Genomic DNA, 19,527 nt, shown 5'->3' with positions numbered 1-19,527 from the left:
CTAGAGTTCAGCTCACACAAAATATTATCATATCTATGTTGTTGTTTGCATTATTCTATCTTAATGGTCTGAAAACTCAAATTAATTAATCTTTTTTTTTTAAAAAAAAATCAACATTGTGAATGGGCCTGAACTAGAATTTAGCATGATCTTCCTAAAAGTGCCCATTCAGTTTGTACTCCTAATTTGTTGTAATAGTAAAAGAAATTGCAAGTCCTGATTTCTATATTTAAACAAGCAAATCAGTTGGTGTCTTGACTGTGTTGGCAGTGTTTATTGTTACACCAAAATGACCATTGGTTCAGCTCCTGCTTTCTGTTACAGACATTTTGCATTTTTGGCATTGGGGTGAATAGAGCTAGTGTCTTCAGAGGGTAGCTGCCATTTGGAAGGCTTTGCAGATTTAGACAGTTTAGATTTTTCCTTTATGCCTTTGTTTAGACTGATACCTGCTTCTGGAAGTATTTTGGAAATACATAAGCTCCATGGTAGCAGAATGGTGTCTGCAGCTCAGCCTTTCTTGCTTAGACATAAAATATTCATCATCCTATCTTGATGACAGTGTTTGGGAGGAACAGTGGGGAAGGAGGTCCTGAGTAATTCAGACTTGAAAATTATATCATCATCTGTTGTTTGAAAGTTTTATGTTTGTCTCAAGTTGTGTGTTGATATAACGTGGAATATTTGATTTTTTTAATTCTTTTTAGATGGAATTGATTAAAAACATAAGCACTGCTGAGCAGCCCTATTTATTCACTAGACATGTTCATTTCCTCAACTTCTCAAGGTAAGGCATTTTTTTGGTCAAAAATCTTTTTCATTGATTTCTATTAATTGTAATACATAGAACTTTTCCCCTCTTTTATTCATAAACAATACAATGCACTTTTTTTTCCTTCCTTCTGGCACTAGAATTTACATTCCAAAGCTGTTGGTTTTTTCCCCCCACACTCACTTTTCTGTAGCATAATTATGTACTGTATGTTTGTGAAAAGCCAGGATGCCATTATATGTTTTTGCCTCTTGAAATTATTGTGATTTATAATGCTTCCAGTCAACATGCAAGAGATGGTAACTTAGGATTTTAAACTGTACGCTCGTGTTTTAAAAGTGGCAGAACACTGCTGTTAACATTTCATCTGCGTATAGGCAGACACTAAAAGGAGATCTAAAACTGCACTGAGTTCATTAATTTTGTGCCTGGAATAACTCTTCACCAATAGAACCAATTTAATTTTGTTCTGACAAAATAGTCCCCATTCCACAGGCTATGGAAGTATTTTTAAACCATGCAAACAGATTACACTCTGTATCATGGGAGTGCTGTTTCTTCTGGCAGATATTTAAAAGTATGCTGCAAGACTCTAGAGACTTTTATAGCACGGAATGTGAAGAAGATTGAATTTGGATGAAACTTCTAAGGAATTTTTGGAAGGCCTTGAGTGAGTGATGCCAGTTAGCATTTAGCCAGGATGCAGAGGTTAAAGCTGACTGCAGATGCTTATTGCCCAGGCTGTAAATTTAATCTGGAAATGATATTCAGGAATCATGCTATCTGTGCCACCAGATTGGATTCCTTGAATTTAGATTTCTTAAAATTCGGTAGAATTATGATCATACTGCAGATCTTTGCCAAAGCTTGTCTAATTACACAGCATGGTACATTTTGTTTGCATGGTAATGTGAGTGCATGGCTTCAAGCTTCTGTAGGCAGTGTAGTAAGAAATTATAAAATTCGGGGCAGGGTGTGTTTTTGTTTTCTTGGAAAATAAAATATTTTGAGCAATTGGAAATTCACTTGCTATAGAACTTAACTGTGGGTGTGATTTTTTTAATGTGGAAACAGGAGGAGTTAAACAAAAATTTCATCTTCTGTGTTCTCTCTTCTGATTCCTTGAGAGTTCCATTTCTAATGTATTGCCTTTAAAAAAATAAAAACCATTAGGACTTCACACTTTTGGTAAATGATCTCTTTCCTCTTCTGAACTGCAAGATCAAAAGAGTAGCCACATGTGAGGGTCAAAGGGATGTTTCCTGATTAGACTGATTTTACGGAGATGGTATTCAACATTAGGAATGAGAGAAAAAGACCAACAGTCTTAACCTCTTGCTCCTCCCTAGGGATCCCATTTTCTGTACCTATGGTACATCCTTGCCACTAAGGTATCATGCTTCTTCTGTAGTGGATACATGATGTATCTAAAATGTATTTACCTTTTTCTTACATTACAAATCTGAAAAAATATGAAACAGTTACATAAGATGTATTAAATTATTTGTAGTTTCTCTTTTGGCTCTTTGTTGCAAATCTGAAAACATACCTTTTGTTTTATTGAGAGTATCCTTGGTTTACCTAGTAGGTGTGAAGTAGTGAAAAGGCTGATGAGTCTTCTAAATCAGACAGCATTGAATTGCAGCAACATTACATACTAGTGTTCAGCATTTCTTAGTGTTTTCTGAGAAATTAAACATTTTTTGTTTCAAAATTTATTAGCAGTGTTATACTTAACAATGAAGTAGCATGTTTTATATTTTCTTGGTTATTTAATTCTAGGGTGATTTTTTTAAACTGATTTCTTTAGGAAATGGATTGTCAAATATTGCATTTACAGAAATTTCAGGATGCGATTTAAATACACATCATAAATATTACAATATTATGAAAGTGTTTTAGTTTTGCTTGATTTCTTTAAACTATTCCTTGATAGAAACCTTTCTACCTGCAGTGGTTAGCTGGACTCAGATTGTCTATGGAATACTTTTCTTCCAATTTTTCTGCCAGCTCAACATAAAAGTCATATAAAACTCCTCATTCTCATAAAAGAATGGGGCTCAGAATATTGATGTGGTGTTTTCTGGATGACAGCTAAAAACCTCAGACAATAGTTGGCATGAGCAGCCAGCACAGTGGGCAGCAGGGCAGATGCACAGGAATGGGTAGGAGACAACAGCTGACTCCTGACTGCAGGTTTAGGGCAGGTCTAGATCCATGAAAGGCTCAGCTTGAAGATTAAAGAACCCGATTTTGTTGAAACTTCATGCTCCCTTCCAGGGAAAGGCATGAGGCTTTGTACATGCCATTGTAGCAGAGCCATTACTGGATTCTGTGATTTTTTTTGCAGGAGCAGCCTTTTTGGACATCAGTCCAGTGATTCACTTTTATTGTTTGGCATTTTATACCTTTGAAACCAAGTTTTTGTTCACAGGAAGGAATAAGAAACAAATTTTTTCTCCTTCCTCCTGCATATATTGAGCTGGCAGACAGGTAGGAGTTAGAAGGCATGTTACTTTGCTACCCTTTCAGTTGGTCACATTAGAAACAAAAGAAGTCTCTTCTGCTTGCCTTGCACCTCTCTGAGTGTTTTCAAGATGTGTAGGGTTTGCATTGAGCATATCACCAAGGTACTAGAGAAGCAGAGAAAATATAAGCAGAGTCATGAAAAATGTGAATCTGATTTGCTTTGGTTTAAAATAGAGATGTAGAGTCATTTAGGGTAGAAAAGATCCTTAAGATCATCAAGTCCAATTGTTGACACAGCACTGCCAAATCTGCCACTAAGCCATGTCCCTGAGTGCCACATCTACACGTCTTTTAAATGCTTCCAGGGATGTGGACTCAATCACTACCCGAGACAGCCTGTCCCAATGCCTGACAACCTTTTCCATGAAAAAAAAAATTCTGAATATCCAATCTAAATCTCCCCAGTGCAACTTGAGGCTGTTTCCTCTTGCCTGGTCACTTGTTCCTTGGCAGAAGAGACCAATCCCCACCTGGCTACAAACCTCCTTTCAGATAGTTGTAGAGAGCGCTAAGATTTTCCATGAACCTCCTTTTCTCCCATCTCTCTCAGCAATTTCTCATATGAATTATTGTCTAGACCCTTCGCCAGCTCTGTTGCTCTTCTCTGGACGCACTCCAGCACCTCAGTGTCTTTCTTGTAGTGAGGGGGCCCAAAACTGAGCTGAGGTGTGGCCTCACCTGTGCTGAATAGAGGGGAAGATCAGAGCCCTTGTCCAGCTGGCCACACTGTTGCTGATCCAGGCCAGGATGCCACTGGCCTTGGCCACCTGGGCACACACTGGCTCATGTTTGGCAGCTGCTGACCAGCACCCCCAGCAGCTGCCAAACATGAGCCAGTGTGTCCCCTACCAAGCAGCTTTCCATCCACTGTGCCGCCAGCCTGTAGTGCTGCTTGGGGTTGTTGTGACCCAGGTGCAGGACCAAGCACCAGGCCTTGTTGAGCCTTATACAATTGCCCATCAATCCAGGCTGCCCAGATCCCTCTAAAGAGCCTTCCTACCCTCCACCAGATCAACACTCCTGCCCAACTTGGTGTTGTCTGAAGGTGCACTTGATCTCCTCATCCTGATCATTAGTAAAGCTGGTAAATAGAACCTGTTAAACAGAACTGGTCCATACTGAGCCCTGGGTAGCACCCCCTGTGACTGGCTGCCAGCTGGATGTAACTCCATTCACCACCATTCCTGGGCTCAGCTGTCCAGTTTTTCATCCAGCAAACTCTGCATCCATCCAAGCTATGAGCAGCCAGTTTGTCCTGGAGGGTGCTGGAGGAAGCTGTCACAGGCTTTGCTGAAGTCCAGGCAGAAAACATCCACAGCCTTGCCCCCATCCACTGAGCAGGTCACCTTGGAGGAGGCGGAGGTCAGGTTGGCTAAGCAGGACCTGCCTTTCACAAACCCAAGGTGGCTGTACCTGGTCCCCTTGTTGTTGTATGTGTGCCCTGTGATGGGACACAGGATGGTCTGTTCTACAGCCTTCCCTGGCCCTGATGTCAGTCAGGCTGACAGGCCTGTGCTTCCCTGGAGTCTCCTTCCAGCCCTTCTTGTAGATGGGCTCACGTTTGCTGACAGGAACCTCCCCACTTCTCCAGTACTGTTGGTGAGTGATGGAAAGTGGCTCAGTGAGCACTCCTGCTCAGTGAGCGCTCCTTCTGTACCCTTAGGTGGATCCCATCTGGCCCAATAGACCTGTGTGTAGCTAACTGGTATAGCTGCTCTCTGACCATTTCCTCTTGTATTAAGAGGACTTCTTTCTGCTCCCTGTCTCTGTCTTCCAACTTGGGGCAGGGTACCCCAAAAATAACTAGTCTTTAATGCCTTCTTTGCCTCAGGCTTTAATAAAATACCTTAGCCTTTTCCTCATCCTTGTTGGTGCTTCTCAGCTTCCCAAACAGTAGTAAAACAAACTTGTTGGGTTTTTTTAACATTAGTGATGTGAATAGCAGCAGTGACAAATCAGTTGAATTTTCTGCCTTTGTGCCCTGTACCTGCTTATAAACCTGTCAGCACTTAAAGCTCTCTGATTATTCAGAAAAGCATTTACTTATTATTGTTTCCAAGTGAAAACAAGCAGGAAAAAAAAAAGGTTAGATCTTCTATCCAGAATAAATCTCTAGTGGAAGTGAGCTAAGCCTTCAGTGATGAGTTGAGTACATGCGTGGTTCTGAAGCCACATTAGTTTTGCTGAACAAAGTTCTAAAACCTTGAAAATCTCATCCTGACCTGAATGCTTGCCAAGGCCATTTTCCTGTCATTCTTGAATAGTTTTTTAAGAGTGCCTGTTGGTTCAGCTGAGTAACTTAATCTCCCTTTACTGCATCTTCATCTTCTGATTCAGTACTGTCTTTTCTCAATCCAAAGTAGCATGAAGAGGCAGACAAAAAGATAAATATTAAAAGGAGACATGAAAGCAAAAATTTTTCCAGCTTCAAACAGAAGATAAAAAACTTTCTTGTTCTTCTTTCATGTTAGTGAATTTCTACATAGCCCTTGTCACAGAGAAAGCTTTCATTCAAAGTGTTTCGCAGCTTCTGTTCTCAGTCTGTCCAGTGCAGTGATGGTTACCTTCAGAAGATGATCCCGTGCTTCTGGAGGGTGGCTACTCAACCCAGTTCATTTCAAGACTGTTTCTTTTGTAGAAAGTGGTGCTGGTTTTTTGTGGGTTTGGGGATGTTTATTGTCTTTTTCTGATTTGAAGTTTATATAGTAATATTGCTGGGAAAAACATCCAAAGTGTTAATCAGGAGCAAATATTAAATAATGTCTCTAAGCAGGTAAAGATTTATGTGTTGATATATTTACTGGGATTCCAGGTGTTGCTGGTAGATCCAGGGAGTACAGTGTAGAAGTGTAGAAGCTGTGAAGAAGCAGAATAACCTGCAGAGAGATAAAGAAAGCTGTTTCAGAATAGTTGCAATTTGTTCACTGTGCATTACCATGAGTGCCTGTTGTCATCTACTTAGTCCAAGAAAAAAATATTCAGGAAGAGGCTTCAAATTCGTGGAAAAGCCCCCCTTGATTTCTCAGTAATCTGCTGAATTAACTGTAACAGTCACTGGGCAGTGACTCAAGACACTTGGAGAGTGCTCCAAGTGTCACAGATTTCAGAGAAGCAGGAAGAATGTTTGCAGGAATGCAGAGGCGGGTGGCAAGGCCATGGTTTTGGGTAAGGATGAGTCAGGGCTGTGGAGAATTGCACAACATCTGTTTTGGTCAGGGGAAAGGCAGCATGTCTCTCTCCAAAATCAAACTCTTCTCTTCCGGGCGTGCACTTACAGAGCCCAGTTTGGGCAGAGCAGGGAGCTTGGGCATTCTTTCCTGTCTTGGGGTAAGTGAATGGTGCAGCTGAGTGTGTAAAAATCTAATGACATGCCTTTGTCAGTGGCTGGTGAGTTTTGCTTGAAGGCTGGCTGATCAGAGCAGGGTGAAGTCAGAGAAAGGAGAAGCATTAAAACAACCACCCAGAAAGTGAGACAGACTTTTTCATGTCTCACTAGAGCTATGAATTCTTTACTTTCTGCAGTAGCTATGGGCCACTGAGAGATAAAGCACCAATTCTACTTAATTTTACAGTTTAATTAGCCCTTATAATTCAGTTCAGTATATCTTACTTGTTCAGAGTCAGGATGAATTATCACCCTGCACTGCTGTGTCAGGAGTCATCCTTTCTGTGCTGTCAGGCTGCTGCCCTCTTCTTCCTTTCAGCTGCAGTTTTTAATATCTTAAGTGTGTATTTAGCATGTGTGCATGTGCTTAAGGGAGGGCACAACACTTTGCTTTTGGCATAAGTTTCTAAAGAAATAAGATCCATGCAGCAGTTTTAGGTGTCCTGCCTGTCTTTCCATCCTCTCCCCTCCTGAATTATTTATATAATTTCTGAACATAATAATAATTAAATTATTATTTAAATAATTTCTGAACATGTTGGCCACTTTGAAACCACATTGAGTAGGTTACTAGATTTCTGAGACAGCCACACTGCAGGTACATCTGCTGAAGGCAAAGCCATGCAGAACAGAGCTGGTGGACTTTCTGTTGCCCACAGCCAGCAGTAACCTCCCTGTGCCCTGCTTGGATGCCAGGCCCTGCTCTGTTGTGTCCTTGCACAATGTGAGAGGTGTGGGGAGAGAGGTTTGGGGGAGGAGAGAAAGGTCTGTTGGGTCTTCTTCTTGGGAAGGAGCTTGCCTTTAGTCCCTAGAATCCACATAAGAAATATTTCCAGTTTTCTGTTTTTCATTAGCAGAGTTCATGTGTAAAGTTCTTGTTTTTCTTGAAACAAGCCTTTTTTGGTAGACAGTCTGTATCAACATTGTTGAAAATTTTTTTATTACTTTTTTGCACAGATAAAATGGCCAACACTAACTAATAAAAATGAATAAATTGAGCTGCTGTAGCAGCCAGACGGTGTCACATGCAGCAGTGCTGGTCAGGTTGGCAATTTTCCTTCAACTCTGACCTGAATTCAGACCTATGGGTAGCAATAAATCACATGCTCTATGAAGGCAGGGATGGACAGAGAAATTCTGGATAAGCCCAAAACAAAACTTGATTTCTGAATGTTGCTGAGCTTTTTTTTGTTAGTCATTGTTTCTGTGTTTTTTCTCATTCAGAAGCAACTCTAAAAATTGTGTTTTAACACAGAACTTTGATATTACACCATTCCCGTATTCTTGCAAAATGTGTCTATAGCTAACAAACAAAAAGGAGGTAAATCTGGATGAATTAACTTTGTCATGTGAATAAGCTTCGTGTTTGAAAGCTGAAGCACGCTCTGTGCTGGCAGCGTGTGTTTGGAAGCCTTGCATGTTAGTTTGTTGATAATGTGGAAGGCTGGATGATACAGTTACAATCTTTTTTTTTTGGCAAATAAACATCTTGCTTTGCAATGACTTAACCTAAGTATGTATGTCTTCAGTCCATTGATTTTAGAATAGAATTTCCCTTTTTTATAGACTGACTGGAGGTCAGTAAAAGCAGAGTGATTCTGTGGTGCTGTTTTCATTGTCTTAGAGTCATGCAATTCTGGTCACGACACCCAGATTTTTTAGTAATTTGAGGAATATTGTTTCTTCCTTTCTTTGGAACAATTAGTGCCACACAGTGTGTTCATGTTTCATGGAACATGTCTATTATGTCTGTTAACCACGCTCCACTAGTATTTGAAGGGAGTGTGTTGGGCAAATGCATGGAGCTGGCATAACAAGATGCTAAATGTCCAGGACCCTTTGAATGCACTTAGGTATACTTTGTACAAAGAGCAGTAGTTGGGTCAGCTTGCATCACTGACTTTATACAGCTCAGCTGTGGGAGGGATTGGGCTCTTTGAATGCCTTCGTGAATCAACATCTTGAAACAATGATTGCAGCCTAAGATTATCTATTAAAGTAATTTTATGTTGTGGGATTTTTTTCTCCTTTAAAAAAAAATACACACTTAGGGAAATGTCTTTAAAAATATGGTAGCAAAAAAAAAAAGTTACCCTCTGGGCAAGCTGTTAAAAGTAGGGAAATGTCAGCTAAACTCGAGCATGGCCTTAACACTGTGTCTTTATGTGTGTTCTTTATAATCTGTACTTTTTGCTAACACATCATGAAACACTTTCTACCATCATGTGAGGTCTGCCTTGTAAAGTACACATTTCATGAATGGCCACATGGTGCTGTAATCCCTCCTACATACTTTTTTTTTCCTTTTTTATACTACCTTTTTTTAATTATGTGAGTGTGTAATGATGCTTTTTAACTGTGACTTGATGGAAGGTTAAGCACAAATCTCATGTGCAGTTTGACCTTTATGTGATCTAAGCAGGGTTTTTTGGGGGTTTATTTTTTTTTCAAAGTACTGCTTTCTGGTGAGTTTTTCTGCACATTTTAAGATCATTTCATTCAGAATTTATTCCCCTAGCTTTCCTGTGTTCTTTGCATAATGCACTTTTTATCTTTCGTTCAGCTCATAAAATGATATTCTCAGAATAGAGATTGTGGCTTGAAATCTAGTTACTGAAGGTGGGATCAGGCATATCTCCTCAATTATCCTGTTTTTACTGTTGTTCAGCTTCCGTGCTCACAGTCACATTGCAGATTATCAGTTTGGGAGTAACTTGATTTAAGAAGGATGATGATTAGTCCACAGGGGACCAAACAAGAATAAGAAGAATGAACAGAGATTTTAAAAATTTACCTAAAATCACAGGAAAAGAAAAACAAATAGAGAAGACAGGGAAAGAGGGGACTGTTATAACACTTCTGTTTTTTTCATTTTTTAGTTTAAAAGATTCTGCAGAGAAAAAGGGACTATGCAGTCCTTAATGAGTAATGATAACACAAGTGGTGAACTGAAATTGCTATTGAGTTCTAGATCAGACATTTAGGAAAAGGTTAGAACAAGGGCAGCAAAGCAACAGAATAGATTATACTTCAGGATTTTGAAGCTGGTAGTGGCAGTCGCATAGCTGATCCTGCCTTCAGAAAAAAAGATGAATGGTGACAGTTGTGAATAATTTTGAAGCTTTTTTACCCTTGATGAATAAGTTTAAACTTGAAGCTTCCATCTTTCAGAAAGGAAATGGAAGTCTTGATTCTCAATCACCAGTAATAGAGAATCTGCTGCACTTGATAAATTCTTTCAATAGTGAATTGTTCTCTCAGATAATAAATTGAATTATTTTTCCTCCTAATTTTTCAGAGAAGTTCAATTGATTCCTTTTCCTTGGATCTCAGAGTCCATTTGTCCACTATGTAAAGACTCATCAAATTTTTCACCTGTGTACTTTCATGTATAATTTCTTACACACTGTCATGCAGTCATCTCTCAGCCTGCTCGGTATTTTTTCCTTCTCATTCTCTTTGCAAGCTGGAGGCTTTTAATTTTTTTTTCATCATTTTTGTGATGCTGCATGAACTTTGTTCATGTTTTTCTGAAAATGGACTCTGTGAATGGTCACGAGTGCTGTGTCAGGCCTTTACTCCTCTCTCCTCCTGCTTCTCAGAAAAAGGGAAACTAGGATTTTTATTCTGGCCTGTAAGGTTTCCCACACTGCTGATAATATGTGGAAGTATGCATGTCCTTGCCAGAACTACTCCTTCCCTGTGAATATGCTCTGCTTCAGGTTCTAGATGTTTTGGGTTTTATTTGCTGTACTACAGTGCAAAATGTTTCCTTAGGTCTTTCTTGCCTGGTGGCTCAAGTGGCTCTTTACCAGCAAACCACTCCCTTCATTATTCCCTCCTTTGCAGCTTTGTTTTCTGAAAATATTATCACGTTGCACATAGCTTCTGAATCACAGATTGTCACGTTAAACTGTGTAGGTTCAAAGCCTCAAGCAGAGCGATATCCACGGTCCCTCTCTGACAGCAGATTTTCACATCTGCGACAGGGCAGCCATGTTATAACTTCCACTTACATTGATTTTTATATTCTATAGATTGCATACATGATATGTACTGCTGAGTTACAATGATTTATTTTTTTGTTATGCACAGTTCACTGTATTTCAGTTTCCATGTGGACACTCCTAACATTGACTTGCTCTCTGCAACAGCCATTTCCACAGGATGGCTAGAGTCACCCATGCTTCCCTTGATAAATGTGTTCATACAGGAAGTTGAATATGCAATGCTGAGTACATTGCAGCATCCTTTGCATAATAACCTTCCTAAGAAGTTGAGCCCCAAGATTTTATGCTAATGTAACTACCTCAGCCAAATCTGTGGTCTCATTCAATTTTGAAAATACATCTTTTCTACCTATCATGTTTGTTGATTTAATACTTTCCAAAGAGCTGTATCAGCTATTCTACTATTTGCAGGAAATTTATGGTAATACTTTGTAATTAGTTTTCCTATTCTTCTGTGCAAATGCATAACATTTGCATCTCTGAATTACAGTGAAACATTAATCAGAGGTCCAGAGAAATCCTGAGCCAGACCTTTGGAAGAAAGTCTTAAATACAGGGTATCTGGAATTAGGTGATTTTAATTAATGTGGAGTTTAGCTGCTGTTAGTCTTTTATGGAGAGTTCGTGTTTACTCTTTTACTTGTTTCCAGCTGTAACTTTGCATTATATAAATGAAAACATAATTAGTATTTCCTTTACTTTACTTGGGACCCATGCAGGATACTTATCCGTGTTGGTGCTGTTCATTGTGAATTTATCTATTAAACTTCTCTGATATCCTCAGGAGAATGAAAAATATAGGGTAGAAAAAAGACCCTAATTGTTTAGCATGCGTGAATGACTGACAAAATACAGCCTAAAATATTTTGGTAGATTTACAGGATAGTGAAGTAGAGAAACAGAAGGCTTTACAGTGTTATCTTTTAGCCATTCGCTGGTCTGAGGCAGCTTACTAAACAATTCCTAAAGGACTCGGTTGTAATTTTACAGTGATCCAGACACATCACTTCAGAAACTGAAATTTCTATTGTTGAAGTCTCAGGTCCAGAAAGGGTGATTGATGAGGAGTGTGCACTATTTTACTGTTAACTTTGAACCACTGGGCATTTTGATTCCCTGCACACACCTCTCATTGAAGGGCAGGCCAGGCAAAGATAAAGTTTTGAAATGAAAATACTTGTTTCATAGAACCATAGATTTGTTAAGGTTGGAAAAGACTGCTAAGGTCATCAAGTCCAACTGTTAACTACATTGCCAAGTCCACCACTAAGCCACGTCCCTAAGTGCTGCACCTTCATGTTTTTTGAATGCTTCTAAGGATGATAATTATATCACCTGTCTGCATTGCTTGTTTTGTGTCTGGGATAAATTAGAGAGCGATAACAAAAAACCAGACTGGCATAACTTCAAGTTCAGCTTGCTAGGGAGAGGCAGCCTAGTTCGTACTCTGCAAGAAAGGAAAAAGGCCTCATGAAGCCAAAGTTTTTACCTGAAGTCTGCTCCAGCTAGTCCTTGTACCAGTTCAGCTATGCCAGCCAGTACTGTTATGACTGAAATAACCGTGTAGGTGACATAGGTGCATCAGTAGAGAAGTGCCCTATATAAACTCCACCAGTTCTAAAGAAAAGGTTGAGAGCATGACCACAGCATCAGGGTGAAGGCTGCAAGAGAGGCACTACAGACAAGAGCAGGAAGATAAACTCTTGATTGTGGAGGCTGGCAGTACCTCAGCCCAATCCTCTTGGCATCTCATCCCTTAGGAGGACCACTGGAGCATCCCAGAAGTGCCTGGTGCTTTGTGTGCAGAGAATTGCTTTGCTACAAGTTCATGCTGATGCAAGATGTTATGAAAACTAGTATTTCAAAGTAACTTTTTCAGAAGATAAACACTGGGGTAACTGTGCATCTTATTTAAGTCCTAAAAAGGTGAAGGCTCTATGTTAGTGCTTTTACATGACCTCCCTGTGAAGCTCTGCTTCAGGGCAGGTAATGGAGCTCTAACATAATTGCTGAGTAAAGATGGCTGGGCAATTGTGCTCTCAGCGTCTGATTCTTACTTGTATGGCACTGGAAAAGGAAATTGTGCTTCCTTTATAAGAAGGACACAATATGCCTGTTGCTATTAATTTTATGTGGCTTTTGGTTCTTGTTTGCTTCCATTATACTGAATTTCTAGCAACCACCCTTTTTGTTTAAGGGGAAACAGTGTGTGTTGAAAGAGTAAGAGGCAGACAAGGTTCTTCCAGAGAAATAGGGTGGGAGTCATCTTTTCCTTGAGGAGTTGTGATTTGCCTGCAAGGATGAAGTAACCATCTTCTGCTTGTGTGAAGAGTTCTATGAAATGCAAAGTCAGCAGCCTCCTGAAGTGAAATGAAAAATAATAGGAGCTAAGAGAGCTTCCATTTTAAGGCCAAGAAAATAACTTTGTTGATTTTTTTCCCCCCAGCTTGCAAGGGGTTTGTAAATGGTTTTAAATGAAAATTTTCATCATGTAAATACTAAAATTGGAATTCATCAGAAATGTGAAGAGGCAAGCTCACATGCTTCTCAGACTTTTTTTTTTATTTTGCTTTCATTAAAAAAGACATAGGGTAATATATTATTAATGAAGCTAAATATCATTGATTGAAGCTTGCAAATAGTTTTTTTGATGAGGACTCCAAAAATACACCTTCAACAACAGATCAGTTAAAACAAATGGGATTTACTAGTACAAATAAAATAAATCAGGAGACATTGAATACAGGGAGAATGTTGTGGGGGTTGGTGTATTATCCATTTGCAGTGCTCTGGAGGAGTGGTGGTATCCTCACCCACTCTTCCCAGTCATGCCAATGTGCTGCTGGAGATGAGAATATTTGTGCAACTTCATCATGTGGGATCCAATCATGATCCCATTCAGGGAAGGTAAGTCTGCTACTTAAGCCTAGCAAATATGATCATGTCCCATTTTGAATCCTTCACAATAGGGGTTTGAGTGCAAATAAAGTGATGTGAGGTATAATGAGAGCACGTATCTATTTTTTTGCAAGAGCACTTTCATGTGGGTGTTGTTAATCTGAAAAGTTTCACTTGAGAGAGCATTTAATATGTTGTGATTGATAGGTATCTAAAAATATGCAGAACATACTTGAACAAATGGAGCATTGATTTGCCCTTTTCTTCTTTAAATAGCTGAAGGTACTTGATTTTTATTTTTTTTTAACCGTTAGAATTTTTTATGCTCTGTGAGTGCTGCTTAGCTTCCATAAATGACTCTGAGTACAGTTCATAGAAACAAATGGTTGGAATTTGAAGTACTATAAACTATGTTTAAAAAGAAAAGCACATTTGAATAAGGACCAGAACAGACTTGATAATAATTTTATAATAATTCCTTGCTTGTTGCCTGGTGGAACAACCCACAGCTGGGTGTATAGCAGCTGGTTACATTGTGCAGAAAATCAGAAATTTGAGCTGTCCTGTGTTTGTGCATGTTCCCCACCTCCCCAATCTGCATTTCAGAAATGGAAATTCTTCTGTAGCATTTGTGAAAGAGTGACCTCCCATCTCAGCTGTCCTCTTGGGGTGATTGAGCTTCTGTGAGCCTCTTTTCTCAGGGCTTTTGGTCCTGAATTTACTGTTCTCATATTCAGAAATGTGACTTTACCAGCAAAAGGGTGGGCTCTGGGAATATGGTGGGTTGGTTATGCAATCTCACCCCTCCTTTTACTTCAGAAAAGACAAAATTAATTGAAAATTTCTGTCAAGACAGCTATTAGCTGTCTGATTATCATTTTTTGCTCTTCTGATGAGCATTTAGGTTTAACAACCTCTATGGAACCTGGGGCAGGACATCCCTGCTCTCTTGCTTCTATAAATCTGGTGATCTTTTTGTCTTAAGACAGCTTGCTGCTGACATTACTTCTTACTCTCTACTGCTTCCCCTTTTCTTTGCTCTCCTCCACTCACCTCTGTCTTTTGATTATTGCTATCTGCATCAAGCAGCAGTAAGATAATATGTTCAGTAATTTAGATGCAATCCATTCTTTCCAGCAATTTGACTTGAAAAGTTTAGTTTTCAAAACTACCAGGCCAAGGCATCCACCCAGAGCTTTCTATTTGAGAAAATATTGTCAAAACTTTATGCCCACATTGCCCTGTGGTATTTGCAGGAATGCCTTTGTTTTTGTTTTGGTTTTTTTTTCAAATACAGGTTTTATTTCTGTATAAAGATAAAAAGCAGCAAAGATAAGCTTAGAGAAGAATTCAGGGTACTAAATTCAGGATATTTAACTTGCACATCCATGTCCAAACTGGGTTGTGCACTAATCAGGAAGCAAGGAGCATATGCTTTTTTAATTGGATTGTTTTAAAAATGTATGCTGTCTGTGCAATTTCAAATTATGGCAGTGATCCTGCAACACTGAGGTCAATGAGATTACTGATAGGCATAGTTACTCATGAGACAAGCCTTTGTAGACTGTTTAGGAGTCTGGGGAATCATGCAGGAGAAAAATCAGGTTTAAACTCTATAAGATTTTACTCTTGTCTTTTACTAGAATTCATAATTTTAAACAATTTTGCTGCCTCTTAAATATTAATGGGAAGCCTTGGTCTTTTATTATACAAATTCAATCATTCATTGCCTCAAAAGATGGGGAGAAACTGAGAGGGTTTTTTTTTTAATCTAAAGAGGGTGTCTTCAGTTATCTCTTTAATCTAGTATTTTACAGTTTAGAAGAAATTATATAAATTGTGACTCAGAAAATCATCAGAATAGCATTTAAATACTTAAATATGGCTATGTTCTCAATCTTACAAAAATAAAGTATAAGCTATTGCTTAAGTGAGAATTGTTCACCTAAATTGGGGAAACACAGGAGAAAAGCACAATCTATGTTCTTAGATGAGGAAAATTCCAAGTTGAATTTATCCTATAAACTTTTAAGTCCTGAAAGGTTTTATTTTATTCTTTGTCTCAGAGAATTTGTAGTCCATAAGTCGGTTCCATGAATGTCCATTTTTTCATTTTGACCATGGAACAGTGTAAGCAGCTTCCCCTCCTTTTTTTTTTTTTTCCAGTTAGGCCTGCTTTCCTGATGCTGTGTGTTGATATAAAATATGCAGTCAGTGTTTTAACATTCTGAAAATACAGTGTAATGACAAACCTTCCCAAGCTTCTTTTTCCTCCTTTCCTCTTTTGATATCCCAGCTATTGAACTGAAGATGTTAGCACCAGGAGGTGCTTACACTTAGCACCAGGAGGAGACATACAGGAAGGTAAAGTCAAGGTGGTGAAGTTGCTCTGGTTTATCGTCTCCTCTCTAAGTTGCAGATATCTATGCTAGATGTTGTTTATGTGCAAGCCTGGTCACAGCTGTTGTTACCCTTTCCTTTTCCTTGGACTTGCATGTTCTTGAGATTGATATTTAATTTCTTTTTTGAAGCAAGAATTTTCATACGGACTTTAAAAAAAAAGTTCATGAAGCACAGTACAGGGATAAGGTATTGCATAACCATGAAATAACCTCAAATCCAGCCAGTGGTGCAGACTGGGGGTGAGGGGACGAGGTTCTGCACAAGTTCCAGCAAATAAAAAGTTGGAAATACCATGCATATCTGTCAGTTCATCCAGAGGAAGCTTTTGGAAAAAAGCTTTCAAAGGAAGCTGAAAATCCTTTGCACGTTACTACACTTACTGTACAGACAAAGATGATCCAAGGCTGCCTTACAGCAGCTACTGTTGGGTGGTGCCTGTTCTGACATGACCACCCAGATAAGAAGTATGTTGAGAAGAAGAAATACTCATTCTTTGATTCATCTGCAGAAGGTTCTTAATCTGAAAACAGCAAGGAGAGAACTCAAGAAAGCAAAACTGTTGATACAGTGTTGTACAGTGGTTTTCAACTAAAATGTTTGCAGTACACATATAGCTTAATGTGATTCCATATTTACTGTTCACCCCTAAAGAGATCTTACATGCTTTTACAAAGGTTTAGAAACTAGTTGTAAGATGCTCAGTTTCACTCCTCACCTTGTAAAAGCTCTGAATTTCTGTAGGAAGTAATTTGAAAGCATTCAAATGAGAGATAATAGATATATGTTTGTGTGGAGCCTGTGATGAGATTCACCCATTTTTCTTCCCACCAGGTTTGGAGGAGACCAGCCTGTGTACATCAATATTATTAGGGATCCTGTCAACCGATTCCTATCCAATTATTTTTTTCGACGTTTCGGAGACTGGAGAGGAGAACAGAATCACATGATCCGTACCCCCAACATGAAGCAGGAGGAAAGATACCTGGTATGTTTAAATAAAAGGTTTTGATTACCAATTTCCCATCATTGTTATGTAGCGCTGCTGTTCAAACTGGATGCATGAAAAGTGGGAGACTGAGGATCTCCCATCTTGTGGTTTTCCTCTGTCTTTTCTTGCCTGGTCCTTAGTTTGCTCAGCTCTGCTGTGTAGAGTGTTGCCAATGAATTCAGTTTGATCTTGAATAAGCTGACAGCAAGTTCCAGATTTCCATGGCTGAATTATGGTCCTTACACTGAGTTGGATTTGCACTGCATAGTAATATAATAATTCTGCCTATATTTATCACTGTGAGTATTCAGATGGATTTTTAGATTCAGACTATGTCTGTAACTCTGCAGCCTCAGAAGAAAATTGAGAAACAAAGCAATTCAGGGAGCTCAAGTCTCCAGTGTTATTGCTGCTAAGTTGTTTGTAATGTTCTTTACACCAGGGCTCTAATCTCAGTTCTTGCTTTGGTTTTGTTTCCTTTTGTCTTTTTTGGGTTAAGATGATGGCAATAATGCTGAATAAGCTATTCATAACAAGTTTTAAATTTATATAGCTGCTGAACTTTCATAACACCTGCCTGCCTTTGTTGCATACCAAGATCCCGTGGAAGTAGGTATTGAATGAATGCTAAATAAGAAACTGAGAAGCTAGGAAGGTAGCTAGTTTGGTTTATATTGATCACTTGCATGTACACAGACACCTCTCAAAAAGGCAAAATGATGGAATTACTTCTTGCTCTCTTTCTCTAATGGAGATCCAGTTGGATTGGACTCAGCCTTCAGGCATACTTGAACAGGACAGCTTGATGGTCTGCTATGAGATGTTGCAGGCCAGACATAATGTCAAAACAAGATATGTCTGTGGTTTTGGAGGAGGAAGAGAGGATGTTTTTGTGAGGTTTTGAAGAGGCAGTAGAGTACAAGATGTGTGATGAGCCGTAGAGAACACAGCTCTGAACGATTGTCACACAATACATTTCAGCCCTAGCTGAAGTTAGATGAATCCAAGGAGGGCTGGGTTTTTTCCCTGTTACGGAGCTGTTTAAATTTCATTTGTCTTCTGGTTTTGTCATATGGAGCCCTGTGAACAGACAAGCTTGTACATTATGGGTAATTGAAGGGGGAGGTATCAGTGTAATGATCTAATAGCCTTAAATTTAATGACATCTCCTATACAGGTATAAACTGTGAAGGGTTTCTTATGTTGGCTAAGTGGGTCTTGACTTCCTGGTGTGCAGAGCTGGAAGGTTTTGCATGTTGTGTGTGCATGGACTTCTGCTTCATCATCTCTGAATGGGACAAGAGGGTTGAGGAAATTACTGATTGGTGGGGGTTTTTACTACAACTTTATAACAGTACTACATTTCCGTTTTTGGAAATGTCAAAAGTGAGTGGTAGAGCCTGTACTTTACTTTGAGTGCTTCTCATTTGAAGTGCAGTGATTAGCATCTGTTACAACTGACTCTGGTATTATTTCAGTACTGACTGTGCAGCTTAAGACATGATCTGTATAGCCAGTGAAATTTTACTTCAAGCAGAACTGAAACAAATAGATCCAATTCATATTGTCTTGGTTTAAAAACTAATAGAAATTACCTTGCATTTTCATAGGCATTGGCATGTTCTTTAAGTTAATTATTTATATGCATATGCAGATATCTGTGCATACATAGATCAGTACAAAAGCTATAATGAAAAAGAAATAAAAAGTGTCTGACTGAGGTCAGTAATCATTTTGTTCAAAAGGCAGTTTGTTGATCTGAGGCACCATTAGTATCCTTAATAAAAACTATTTTTGCATTTTCATTTTGATTTTCTCTGTTGGTAAGTCAGTGTTAGAATCCTGGAAACATTTTTGGAACCTGTTTTCCATCCTTCCTTGGCAGACTTTGTCAGTCACTTGCACTGCTCAAAGAGAGTGACAGTAAGACATAGGTCACTTGCCATTGAAATTGTCTCAAAAGCTGCTCATTCTGAATGTTCAGCATTTTTAACACTTTAGCTATCCAACCACATCATATATTGCATGCCTGCATTCTAATATTTTCCTCAGTGGTGCAAGAAAATCAGCTGGCGTATTTCTTAAAATTCAGGTATTGGGGATTTTGGAGTCATAGCTTCAGAAATCTGCAAAATCAATTGTCAGATCTAACAGTGTAGAAAGTAAGCAGCTGCTTTTACCTCTGAGACTGAACCAATATGCCATTTTAGCACGAGACTGATGGGTGGCCTCATGGCAGGTCTCATAACTTTTGCAGTTCTTCCCTAATATTCTTTAAAATGCAAAACTCATCATGAAACATTACTTTTTTTTACAGGGGACTATTTAAGGATAAACTTAGATTTACCATATTAAATAGTTTCAACATTGATCACAATATTAAACCTAAGTTGTTGGGGATGAGGTGTGCCTGACCATGAGCAGATACATGAAAGCAGAGGAAGGATATGACCTTTTACTTTTCTTCTTCTATCAGCCAGGAAAACACGTAACTGCTAATTGATCCATGACATTGAGCTCTTTGCTGGAGTACTTGGTGTTG

At 39.0% G+C, this 19,527-nt stretch overlaps 1 protein-coding gene across 1 annotated transcript in view; it reads left to right on the top strand.

Annotated features, from left to right (window-relative positions):
• UST (uronyl 2-sulfotransferase) overlaps positions 1-19,527 on the top strand; it is a 154,121-nt gene that overhangs the window by 79,386 nt on the left and 55,208 nt on the right. The window contains exons 4-5 of the mRNA XM_036381018.2: positions 708-787; positions 16,829-16,982. Coding sequence (XP_036236911.1) covers positions 708-787; positions 16,829-16,982 — 234 coding nt within the window. The remainder of the gene's footprint in view (positions 1-707; positions 788-16,828; positions 16,983-19,527) is intronic.

Source organism: Molothrus ater, chromosome 3 (assembly GCF_012460135.2).
Source record: "Molothrus ater isolate BHLD 08-10-18 breed brown headed cowbird chromosome 3, BPBGC_Mater_1.1, whole genome shotgun sequence".
In the NCBI taxonomy this organism is placed as follows: domain Eukaryota; kingdom Metazoa; phylum Chordata; class Aves; order Passeriformes; family Icteridae; genus Molothrus; species Molothrus ater.
The sequence above is the reverse complement of the archived record's forward strand: the minus strand, read 5'-3'. Positions and strand labels throughout refer to the sequence as shown.